The 13,278-nt window shown below is 43.7% G+C and overlaps 1 protein-coding gene across 2 annotated transcripts; it reads right to left on the bottom strand.

Annotated features, from left to right (window-relative positions):
- Positions 1-556: 556 nt before the first annotated feature.
- Positions 557-12,915, bottom strand: igsf8 (immunoglobulin superfamily, member 8). 2 transcript variants are annotated; one of them, XM_061785582.1, is made up of 8 exons: positions 12,768-12,915; positions 12,536-12,676; positions 9,822-10,202; positions 8,140-8,601; positions 5,706-5,884; positions 4,588-4,840; positions 3,789-4,232; positions 557-3,125 (listed from the first exon to the last, which is right to left on the bottom strand). In XM_061785582.1, exons 2-8 carry the CDS (start codon positions 12,576-12,578, stop codon positions 2,998-3,000), a joined length of 1,890 nt encoding a protein of 629 aa, XP_061641566.1. In that variant the 5' UTR covers positions 12,579-12,676; positions 12,768-12,915; the 3' UTR covers positions 557-2,997. The 2 variants fall into 2 exon arrangements, with proteins under 2 accessions (XP_061641566.1, XP_061641565.1); XM_061785581.1 differs by lacking the exon at positions 12,768-12,915 and adding an exon at positions 10,439-10,581 and having other exon boundaries at positions 12,536-12,670.
- Positions 12,916-13,278: the final 363 nt, after the last annotated feature.

The following is a 13,278-nucleotide window of genomic DNA, read 5'->3' on the forward strand; positions in this document are numbered from 1 at the left end:
TGAAATTTTCAAGGAAAAGTCATAATTTCAAAATAAAAAATTAATTTGACCAGAATGAATTTCTTTTTTTTTTTTGGGAGAAAAAGTTGTCATTCATTCATTAGTTCCATCTTTTTTTTTTATTTATTTTTAAATAATGTAAATTGAAGTCATATTTAAAAAAAAAAAAAAAAAAAAAGAAAGAAAAATGCATAATAATTGTAGGAAATTAGAGTTGTATTTGTTTCATTGACAAAGTTATAATTTTAAAAGATTAAAATTGTGGTTTTGTAGTTAAAAAAAGTCAGAAATTTACAAAATTAGATTTTTTTTTTTTTTTTATGAAAACCGGTCAAAATGTTGAGACAATTTGTAATATTACAAGATTAAAGTTGCACAAAAACTGCAATCTTAGAAGAGGAAATTCTATTCTATAATTCTATTTTTGTGATATTTTACGAGAATTTAGAATTTTTCAAGACACAAAAAGCCATAGGATGCACGAGACACGACAATTTCCAGAACATTCTGCAACAGCGGATTAGCACCAGACACAAATGAGGCATGAGAGCAAAAGTGAGAAATGGCAGAATGATTTATTATTAATCAAAAGCACCTTGAGAGACCTTTTCAAGATGCGTTCAGGGACAGCGGTAAAACACCCCGCAAATGACACACGAAAGGGTTTGACGCATTAAACGCGTGTTCTTCTGGGGGCTGGGTGCGGACCGTTCTAAAGTGGGATTATCGCCCGTCGCCCAGGCTGTGCGTGCTCGCGCAACTGTGCCAGTGTGGGGTGTTCCAGTGGGCTGGGCAAAAAAAAATTAAAAAAAATCAGCTTTAAGTGGTTGAGCTGGAGCAAAGTGGCTCAGAATGCTGTGATTTTTTTTTTTTTTCCCCCCGCCAATGTTCGTGCGCAACATTTATAATCAGGCTTTAGGAGAGGACGCCAAAAAATATACAACACAAGCAGAGAGGACCTTTTTCCCCCCCAATGGAGGCTCACTTTCATTTTCATCCTTTGTGTTTTTGAGTGGCAACAGAGAGAGGCTTTCGTCACAAGTGTTCAGTGCAAGACAACACAACCGCTTCTCTGTTACTTTGGTACAAGATGCACGCACACATACAGCGAATTGCCCATCGCAGCACGCTTTGTCCGCCTCAGTCACTTAACCAAAGTAAAGTCACCCGGAAATGTCAAAAAAAACATACGGGAAAAAGCGTCTTTCCTCAAATAGTGGCCATATATACACCCTATATTCTTCCTGTCAACTGGTTAAAAAAAAGTGCATGATGATTATTATTTAGTATAGATGTACTGTTAATATTATGAGAATAAATTCATTTCCTCAAGAAAAAGGCAGAGATTAAAGTTGAATTTCTTTGAGAGAAAGATTATCAGGCCCCAATTTTTTAGAGCTGCAACTAACAAATATTTTAATAATCAATCTCCATTATTTTTTTCGATTTGTCAGATTTTTTTAAATATAAATAAATACATGTTGATCAATTTATTCAAAAACAGGCCCTTATTTCAAATTGAAAGTGCAGAAAATGGACAAACATTAACTGATTATGATTCAGTTACTGGTTTGCTCCATAATGTCACACAAATGAAATAAATGTTGATCACTGTTTTCCAAAGGAAAAGCAGATGTTTGCAAATGTTTTATGTTCCATCCATCCATGCATTTTCTGAGCCGCTTCTCCTCACTAGAGCCTATCCCAGCTGTCAACGGGCAGGAGGCGGGGAACAAACAAACGACCATTCGCACTCACAGTCACACCTACGGGCAATTTAGAGTCTTCAATTAACCTACCACGCCATGTTTTTGGAGTGCCCGGAGGCACGGGGAGAACATGCAAACTCCACACAGGCGGGGCCGGGGATTGAACCCCGGTCATCAGAACTGTGAGGCAGACGCTCTAACCAGTCGGCCACCGTGCCGCCATGTTTTATGTTGATTCAAGTAATTAATTAATTCATTGTAAAATATAATCTGCTTTCATGGCGGACGAGAGAAATCTGAAAACCTTTACTGTTGACAGGCTGAAGACAATTTTTCACTTAAGCAAAGTTTCTTAACAATGAATCAACTATTGAAATAGCGGTCAATTAATTGGAGAATAGATTAGTTGTTGCTTAATCAATTAATAGTTGCACGTTTATTTTCAATGCTTTGAGGGGAAAAGTTATGAGAATAATTAATTAGGAAAAAAGGGCCTAATATTATGAGATTCAAATAGTATGTTTTAAGTCATAATTTAGCATTTTACTGAAAGAAAAACTGATTTTACAACATTAAAGTGTTAGTCAGAAAAAATAGTCATGATAATTATAGTGTAGTAGTATATTAATAATATTATATGGGAAAAAAGATTGATATCCCAAAAGAAACTAATCACTTGTACAGCAAGTAGAAATTTAAAATGGACGCAGAACGCTTGCTGGCTTTGAAGTGGAAACTACTGCCCCTTTATTTCTCCAAATGTAGACCCCCCCTCGCAAACAAACACCGAGCACTATCTGCAAAAGAGCAAATAAACAGCCACTATTGAACAAATACGCTAAGTGGTTTTGGTCCCATTTCTTTCTTTGTTTGTCCTCGTCAATGAATTTGCAGAATGAGCTTCTTTGCAAACAAGATGAAACAGCATATTTACAGTGCAAACTTCTGCTCAGTGCATTTAAGCAACACGCTTCCATTTGCTGACGAGAATCGCGAAGTAACAAAAAGTGTCTTTGCTTCAATACCCGTTGAGTCGAGTCAGCGGCTGCTCGCGTGGCTTGCTAGGGAAAAAGCATTTGGATGAACAGGGAAAAAAAATCGTCGACTCGTCATTGGAGCACAAACAAAACCAGGTGGAGAATGGAGACGAGCTTCGAACAGAGGGCGCGCGCGTTGTGACGCCGGTGGTCTCGTAACACGTTTATAAAAAATAAAAACGACACACATATAAAAGGTTTGGCATCCGATTCGGCCGGCGTACCCTCAAAACGGCGGGCGGCTGCGGAGGCTACCTCCCAGCTCGCTGTTTGGCCAGACGCTTCATGAAGCAGCAGGTCACCGCGGCGACGATGATGATGCCCACCAGCAGGGCGGACGACACGCCGATCACCAGCGGGATGAGGAGGAGGTCGGCGACTGCAAAGAAGCCAACGGGCGGCGTTTTAGTCATACTTCTTTTCCCTTTCACTTGATTATAGTTTCATTGGAGTGGTTAACTTTGGACGTTATAGTACTACTAAAAAGGCCTAATTTGGACATTTTCACTCGGGGGTGTGCTCACTTTTGTTGCCAGCGGTTTCGATATTGACGGCTTTAGTAAAGTTACACTACAGTACTGCGCAAGCTGAACACTGACAACTTGAGTTGGAGTAGTACGAGGAATAAGAAGTTTGACTTCAATATGGTTTGAGTATATTCGGAAAATTCGCCTTCTTATACTCGTGTAATACGATATAGTGCCTCATTTTTGTTTTGATTTGTAACAGCTTTATTTTGTTTTGACTACAGCGGTTAACGGTATACTTGTGCAGTTTAATGAGGAATGTGTCTTCAAAGCTTGAGTAGTTTTACTTGATTTTGATTCCATTATAGTGGTTGATTTCGATTTGATCATAAAAGAGTGGATTTGTCGTTAGAAATGTTAGTTAAAACATCCTTTGAAGAGTTAATAAAGGTTTTATGATGGTGGTACTTTTCACTTTAGGTTTTTGCATGAGAAAATATTGTTCAATTAAGGTTCGTGAATGATCCTGAAAACAAATGAAAATGCAACGAGGACACGTAGTATGAGGATCTTACCTCGGGCGTACAAGTACACAGTCACGGCGTTGGACTCGGCCTCGGCCCCAGAGTTGTACCAGCCTCCGTGCGGATCTTGCCCCCAGGCCTCAGCGCGACACGCGTACATGCCCTGATCCTCAACGGTGGCCGCGTGGATCCTTAGCCGGTAGCTGACGGCGGACAGGCGGTCCACGCTGACCTCGCTGCCGTTGCCGTAGATCTCCACGATGCCGTCGTACGTGAGAGCGGCGACCGGCGTGGGTTCGGCCCGGACGGACGGCCCCGGCGCGGGGCTTTCGGGCGTCCGGATCTGCGGCTCCGGGATGGGCCATCGCAGCCATTGCACCTGAGCCTGCGCGGGGCCGGTGGTCGCGATGGTGGCGGTGCAGAGGAGGGTGACGGTGCTGCCCCGTTTCAGCAGCGGGCCTCGGGCGAGCTGAGCCCCGGCGGAAACCACGACATCTACGGAAACAAAAGAAACATGTACTGAACGGGTATGATAAATTGATATATTATATTTCAATATCGAAATAGCCATCCCAATTTAACGACAAATACATAAATGTCTTTATAGCATTTACGGCGCTTACATTTTCAAAGGTTTGAACACACAACAAAAACAATACAAACACATTGAAACACATAATACGGTATATTGGAAGAGAGCAAGAACAATGGAGAACACAAAAATGCTGTCGATCATTTGGACTTTGGACCGACGAGGTTATGTTGGGTCGTCACAATGAAGGCAGAACAGCTTTTGCTACCAATTCCTTCCTTGCACTGGCTCACAGACAAAGCCAGCGTGGCTTCTCACCTTTGGTCTTGAGATTGACCGTGACGCCCTCGGACCGCTGCGTGAGTGTCGCCGGCGCGGAGGGAGCGGGGATCCCGCGTCCGGCGTACACGCTCACCACGCAGCGATAAACGCCCGAGTCGGAGGGCCGGGCCGAGAACAACTTCAGGGAGTACCTCGCCTCCGCCACTTTCTCCATAGAGCCGCCGCTGGCTCGGCTGACGTCGTCCCCCCAGCTCACGACGCCGTCTGGGCTCATCCTGGCCACCTCCACCTGATTGGACCAACAACCACAAAGTCTCAAAAACCAGAGAGCAGGAATTTTAGAGTTCTATTGGCCATTTCCTTCCCAGAGGAACTTGTCGTAGAGATTTTGTCCTCCTGCTACCCAAGTTAGGGGTCACAGGATTGACCTTTTACAAATTCAGCACACAGAGAAAGTTTTACTCAGCAATATGAAGTTTGATAGATCACGTGTATCACCAGAAGTCCCCCCCCCCCCTCAAAAAAATCATGCCTGAAAAGACACATACAGTAAGTCTGCCATTTTGGTTTGGAGATAGCATTTTTGAAAATTTGGCCCTTGAAGACAGTTTTACTTAACAGCGTGAAATTTGGTAAGCGTGATTATCCTGAGTAGACTCACACAAAATCTTAAGAAGCCATGCCTGAAAAGACCCAGGAAGTCAGCCATTTTGGTTGGAGCAGGAGACATTTCGGCCACGTGCAGGGCCCCCGAAGACCCTTTCATTCAGCAACATAAAACTCGAGCATGGACAGACGTACAAAAAAAGCACAGGAAGTCGGCTATTTTGGTTGGAAGCTGCCATTTCTGAGTTTATTTGACCATTTCCAGGGGAATTTGTCTTAAGATTTCGGGGTTGGCTGCTACCAAATTGGAACCACTTTGGCTACACTTCACAGATTCACAGATGTTGAATATTCTGTCATTTTCAATCATGACAACTGAACAACGGTTTTTGAGTCATTCTAGTAATATAATGGAAAACCAACAAATTCAACAGTGCAGCTACAGTTACAATGTTACAATTTCATTCTGTCTTTGTTAATGATAACGACCCAGTTTGATTCATCACTTCCCTCATTCAAATAGCATAAGATAATAGCATAAGTCTTACCTCAACGCCTCCAGACCCGACAAGCTCGCCACCCGCGGAGCCCCTCTTCATCCACTGGACCTGCAGGCCCGAGTTGACGTCGGAGGGCAGCCCGTTGACCTCGCAGGTCAGAAGGAGAAGCGAACCCACCTGCAGGGTCACCTGCCCTTGAGGCGAAGACGTCACGCTCAGAGACTCGGCTGTAGGGCGAGAGAGGGGACAACAACGCTGTCATATAATGAAAAAGGGATACAGGTTCAGGTCACAGGTCAATCATTTCCAGTTCAAGAAATTTCAGTTTTGATTGGATGCAGGTATACCCATTTACCATTCGTGTCTTGTGAACGTACATTCTGGTCAACGTGTATTCCGTTCTCATTTAACCAGCACTAATAACAATAGAGGCACTGTCTTTACAAACAAAAGGGGAAGGTGCTGAGCGGGCACACACAAGAGAATGCGGCCATTGTTCCTGATTCAATGCACATTCAGTGCATTTTAGTAGTGCGGGAACGATTGCGTCTATGACCTACATCTATCTACTGAATGCTATCTATACAAGCTACAAAACACACTGATAACTTCGCAGAACACAAGTTTGCTTTGTTGCCTTTTAACTTTCAGTTTAGCTGCAAAACTTGAGAGAAAGTACAAATCCCAAGTGTCGATAAGTGCAAGGTGGATGAAAAGAATATTTAATCCTCTAGATCCGCACGGAAGCTTTCAGGCGTTAAAAGCGAGCCAGGCTGCGAGGGAAACAGGCTGGCATCCAGCTGGTATCGACCCGCCGCATTCAGCCGGATCATCATCAACGAGAGAGAAAGAGCCGAGTCCGGAGCGTGTCGGGGGATTGACGCCGGCATTTTGTGAGCCCCCTAAAGTGGCCAGTTGGGCAAAGAGCTGAAGGAGCATGCAGGAAGCCAATTAACTGTCAACAGTTTTACAGCTGCCTGCCAAACAACAACAACAACAACAACAACAACAAAATGCTCGGCTCGAAAGTCTGAAAAGAGTCCAACGTAGCCGCAAGCGTTACAAGCCCAGGCTGACTCATGCCAAATACAAATCAGAACATGTTTGTAAAACACATACCTTCACTAAAGTACAATGTTTGTGTATTCGGAGTTGCCGTCATTCTTGTGAAAGCAACGTCCGTCAACAGTATTTGATCCTTATAGCGTTGCTGGAGATCGGTTGGCTGGAAATCCGTGATGTGATGATCCACATCAGGTATCAACACTGTTGCTGTCCGACTTGGCCAGCAATAATATGCAATTGCAGTTTACAGACAAAATACCTCAAATGCATCTCAATAATGGCAGCATCCATGCTGCTGTGTTCATTCCAAATTCTGAGCCTACCACCTGAACATATCAGTCGAAATCGAGATGTGTCTCAAACCCAACACGAGGAAACGTTTCTCCAAGGAAGCCTGTGTGAACCGCAGCCATGATTCCCGGCCCTCGGCGAGGTCTTTTGATGCTCATTTCCATCAAGCTTTGAGGCGTTTGTGGCTTCGGAGATGCTCTTCCCTTCTATCAGCTCAAAACCACTGTGGCCTTTTATTGAAAGCGTTTACAGTCAACTCGAGAGACGGTTGCGCATACTCGGACCACCCAGCCTGGCAACAACACTCATTATCAACTTAAAAGTCACTTAACCAAACAAAAAAAAACAGCACTCCAGATTCATATTGCCTTGTGGAGCCTTTTTGTGTTGACTGAAATGGAACTGGCTCTTGGAATTTCAGAGTCCGTCTTAAGATTCTTTTATTTGTTTTGAAATCTACTTTACCGCTCGGAGCCGCTCCAGCCGTACACTCGTGCCCCGCGCGCGCCTCAGGTCAGCTGACCGGACGCTCCTGGAGGTACCGAGGACTAAGCAGAGATTCAGAGGGGATCGCGCTTTTTCTGTTGCCGCTCCATTTCTTTGGAATAACCTCCCCCTCAACATAAGGCATGTGCCCTCGCTGTCCATTTTTAAAACTCCTCTTAAAACCCATTTTTATTCTTTGGTTGCAACTCAGCGTCTGACCCTGCATTGGTTTTAATGTTGCTATTAATTTGTTTGAATTGTCTCATGTTTAACTGTTTTTAGATGTTTGAGTTTGACATAATGCACAGCACTTTGTGCGAAGCTGTGGTTGTTTTTACTGGTTTTTTTGTTTTTGTTTTGCTTTTTACTGCTCTATGAATAAAGTGGAGCTGACTTGAGTTGAGAGTTGCCTAACCATTTCCTGCTCTATGGTTTTAAATCCCTGCAAATTTCAAAGTGATGCTTCGTAACTGAAAAACAAATCAAAGTTGGTGCACTTGTAAGTCAATATGCTTTGGCCCATGTCAAAAGGAATTCGAAAAAAAAAAAAAAAAACATTTGGGGGCAGCAATTATTGGCGGCGGGACTCGGCCGCTATCCCCATTTTGTGTGTAGGACTTCAGGATGTGATTGGACTCACAGAGTTGCTTAACAGTCAGGTTGCCGACGTCCAGCGTCCTGTGTGCAATCTTCTGCCACGACCGGTCCGGGTCCCGAATCCACTGCGCGGCCTCACAGAAATAGGCTCCCGTGTCATCGGGCTGCAGCACCCTCATCTTCATCACGTAGACGTCCTGGCCACCCTCGCCGTTGCGTTTCTCCAGCGTGACGTCGCCGTCGTCGTAGCGCTTCTTGTAGGCGCGCCCCGGCACGACTCCCAGCAGCTTGTCGATGGAGATGATCTCGCGAACGGTGCTGAGCTCCGGCCCGGCCGCGCCGTCCGAGCCCGCTTGGCCACCTCGCTTCCCGAAGGTGACGGACAGGTGCGTGAGCTGCTCCGAGCGGATGCTGGCCGAGCACGTTAGAGTTAATTCGGCACCTTCCGGGAGGGGCTGCCCTGTCAGGGAGCGGGTGAAGCTGATCTGGAGTGTGTCAGAAATCACTGCACGTGGACAAAGGCGACAAGAGAGAGACATTTTATTGCATGAAGCTGACACAGGAAGAATAGAATAGAGTCGTGCCTTGACATACTAATGACTCAACTTACTGGTTCGTAGTGTTTCAATTTTAACTGGGAGGTCTGTTGTTAATCTACCTTCAACACGTATCATTCTTTTCTTACGTATATAGTATATTGCTCTCCATATTCATATTGGAATCTGGTGATGTTACAGGCGCCATTTTGATTCCGAGGTGGAATGTGACATTCAGTATGACCGAGCCAGTGAAAAGCGTAACCTGTTCTGCACATCTTGGTAGCAATGTGGATGTCCTGGTTTAACATGTGCAAAAGAAAAATCCCAGGAACCAAGAGACTGTTGTTCAGCACTGAACTTTACATCCGCAATAATGTGCCTGTCTGTTAAATCAATACCTCTTTGAACAGTGTCAAACAAAACTGAAGCTCTCTGCTGTAAAATGATCTCAGGGGGTCGGCTAACGGGCAGTTGTATCGAATGAAGCGACCGGTGGCCTACTATACTGTCTAGGCAGATGGTGTGCACCACCTGTTTTGCAGTCTCGCCTTTGACTAATAATATGAGTATATCTTTTTCATATTTGTAACTTTGTCTAGGTGCATCCAGCCATCCATATTCTTCCACTTCTCCGAGGTCAGGTTGCGGGGGCAGCATGTTATGAGGGAAGGCCAGACTTCCCACTTGGTCCAGCTCTTCCAGGGGGGATCCCGAGGCATTCCCAGACCAACCGCGAGACAGAGTCTCGCCAGTATATCCTGGGTTCGTCCCCGGAGCAATATTTTGCATTTGCCATCAAAGATTTGTGCATTTTTCCTCTATTCGTGTAGATTCCCCTTTGTGTAATTTTTCCTCTTACATTTTCCTCAAGTTTTGTGTTTTTCTGCTAATATTTGTGTATTTTTCATCCAATATATTTATGCATCTTTAATATTACTTTCTTAGCTTTTTTTGTGTAATAGTTTTTGAATTTCCCCTTTTATGTATTATTAATCTAATAATTTTATATATTTCATCCAATACTCTGTGTGTAATATTTTTGTATTTTTCATCTAATATTGTTGAATGATTTTCAAATATTTTTGAATAATATTATAATTTTCAGATTGTGGAGTTGTACCTAATAAAATGTCTGATGTCATACATTCTGGGCAGATGGCGTGCGGCGCCCGTTTCGACGTTTTACCTTTGACGACCACAGCGCCGCTGTAGGACCCCTGGTAAACGCCGTCTGTGCTGGGCGTGTAGCACTCGTATTTGCCCTGGTCGTCGGTGCGCAGCCTCTGCACCACTAGCCGCACGTGATCGCCGGAGTCACGGTCCACCCTCACCTCTCCGTTCCTCACCCGGGCTTGGAAGGGGGCATAGGGGAAGCTTTTGTCTTTGGTGGACACCACTCCCATCTGCCTCCCGCCAGAGTCGTCTCTGTACAGGAACCACTCAAAGTCCTGCGTGCGCGGGCCTTCGTAGCCAGAGACGGCGCAGGGCAGGGAGAGGGAGAAGCCGGCCACGCGGTACAACGGTCCCTCGGGTACAGTCACCTCGCGGGACGCCGCGTACTGGAGCGCTGTGAATGTGAGACGTAAGAGAAAAAAACAAACAAAAACGTGAGGCTGCGAAAGAAGAACCCACCACACTGAACTGTGTGCACTTTCGCATGCCGACATGTTTTAAATGTTATTTAAAACAATGTAGGGATCATACAATTTCGGACAGTTAGCATTACCGGTTCAGATTCTATTCAGACCTCCGGACATTGACATGGACCTAGTATAAAAGTGTACATTTCATTTCAAAAAACACCTTGGTTTTGTCATAGGAGTGTCCAGAAAAGGTCCTTCTGACAGTGACTTCTGTTTGACCCAGTTTTGTGTCCGCTTTGTCCATATTTGGCTAAGACCGCCCCCTCTCCTCTGATTGGTTGCCTCGATTGCTAGAAGACCCATCTGTGAGAGCACATGCGTTTGTTATGTTGACAGCGCTAGCTCTGTAGCGGAAAGGGAAGGCGGAGAGCTTCGCTAGTGACGTAGATAAGCTTGAGAAATTCAAATGACCTGATTTTATGCTAGCTATTACATTATCTAGCATTTTATTTGTGTGTTTTCGTTTGGCAGTACGGCTCTCGTGTTTTTTGTCCTTTCTTTTTTTTTTTTTGGCCGCTACAATTATTACGTTTAGAGGGACGCACATTTTTAACACTGGCTCCCCGCCCTGGAGGGGATTTTAATCTTAATCTGCCAGCAGCGGCAAAAGCGGAGAAATAAATTCACCATCACTAGACGCCAAAGGCTGTTTCGCGCTCCCTTTCACCCCACCTAAAACGGATTACTACCTGAACAAACCAGAAAGACGGGACGTGTGCGTGGGTTTACACACACACAGCAACCGTTGGGCGAGTCGCTGCGTCACCGTGACACACCCGTGGATAATGACACGGGGGCCGAGCGGGAGGGGCTTAAGCGGATCGAGACCTAATTAACATGGGACTCGGATACGGATGCCGCAGTTTGTGACAATACTCAACACTGTCTGGATGAGACAGACCAAGATGGAGGCCGAGCGGGTAGCTGTGTTCTCAAATAAAGACATACCACAAATACCACAAACCCAATGTTGACTTTGGTTTGTCTTAGCTCTTATTAACACATCTTGCTTGGCTCGAAAGCCGTACTTTTTCCAGAGGTCAAAGTTCAGCATCTTTTTGTATTCCAAAGTGCTTCGATGCGGACTACTTCGATTTCAGCGAGCTGTCAACGTTTGACCATTATGTAAAGGAATGAGGGTTTTAAAACTGAATTTACCTTTTCATAAACCAATAACTATAATTTGGCATGTTTGTCGAGAAATAATAATGTGCCTTTCATGGAGGAATATTATTAATTTTGTAATATTACAACTTTTTAATCACAGGAAAATATGACATAATTCTCATAATATTTCAACTTTTTATCTTGAAACATAACTATAACCTCGTAATAGCATAACTGTGTCTTGAAAAATTCATCCCAATATTCTGACTTTTTATCTCAAAAAACATGACACTATTTTTGTAATATTAAAACTTACGACGAAACTAATTGACATTCTAGAATCTGACTTTTTTATATCTAAAGAAAACAACTTTATTTAGGTATTACTTGATATCTGGTCAAATGACAACTTCATTATCGTAACATTACGCCCGTTCTGGCAAAAACTAAGCTATTTTTTGTAATATTGAAAACATTTCATCTCAGAAAACTGACAACTTTATTCTCGTAATATTACACCTTTTTTCCCTCAAAAAAAGAAACAACAACTTTATTCTCATGACTTTTTATCAAGGAACAATGTGGCTATTTTTAATAATTTTTTTGTTAAACGTTTTTCCACTAAATACGAAATTAATATTAAAATATTCTGACTTTATCTTGAAAAAAAAAAGAAAAATAGGACTTTATTCCCGTAAAAGTACAGCTACATACATAATAATCTGACGTTTAATGAAAAAAAAATAATATATATATGTTTTTTATTCTCATAATGTCCATTTCAAGCATTTAAAAGGACCTTATCAAATGAGCCTCACAAAATTGGGTTTAAAATTCAAAGCTCGCGAGAGGCGTCTTGGAAAAAAAACCTCCCTGTACAAAATAAGCAATGATGTACTATTTGACACAGCTGTGGCTCAAATTTGAACTGAGCATGCTTTGGGCCCATGTTCCACCCATCCACCAAATTCGGCTCCGTAATTGTTGCATAAGCCACACAGCTGCTTAGAAAAGCGTCATCTTGCAAAATGGTTGCATCTTATGGCAAGTGCACCAATATGCCACCATGCAAAATGCGCGTGGCCGACGAGCACTGAAACGTGCACGCACATACACACTTCATCATACATTTATTGGCAGCGTTGCTCACCATAGTGCAGACAGACGAACAAAGTGCTTTTTATCCCAGCCATGGCGCTCTTCGTGTTCCTCAGCGGATTACTCCCGTCTCGGGTGTTCCTTCCCCCTGTGGCCGGTCGCCGCTCATCCCGCCTCGAAGCTCCCGAACCGCCTGTTGACCAAAGAACACAAATGAATGACAGCAACACATTGGCGCATTCGGATTCGTAGCGCCATGTTTGCATATGAACCACACTAATCACCTGAGTCGCACGCCGACGTAGCCGAATAAACACTCGTCGGAAATGAAAAATAGTCCAAATCTAAAAGTGAGATAATATTTCGCTTCGCTAAGCGCGGTTTCGTCTCAAAGTGGGACGCATCTTCATCGTCATAGTTGGTCTGACTGGAGGGAGGAGCCCAAATAAAGTCCCGAAGACGTCGACCGGTAACCATTGGTCGGAGGAGTGGTCATCCACAACTGCAGGGGACGCACTCGGGGGGGAAAAAAAACAGTACTTACACGAGGCGCCGGAAGTAATTTACTTCCATAGCCGCCGTCGATTTTTATTTGGTTCACTTTCGATTTGTATGTTTATTTTGTTTAAAGTTATTTATTATTTACCATGTTTCTAATTCTTTGTCACGAGAGACTCACTATTCCACTATGTTCCATTCAGGTTCCTTTTCATTTTTGTCCTCCATTTATTTGAAATGAGAACCATTACCTACAAATGAATTAATACATAGAATAAATAGTCAACAATGCTAAGG

The sequence above is a fragment of the Phyllopteryx taeniolatus genome, chromosome 9, assembly GCF_024500385.1.
Source record: "Phyllopteryx taeniolatus isolate TA_2022b chromosome 9, UOR_Ptae_1.2, whole genome shotgun sequence".
Lineage (NCBI taxonomy): Eukaryota > Metazoa > Chordata > Actinopteri > Syngnathiformes > Syngnathidae > Phyllopteryx > Phyllopteryx taeniolatus.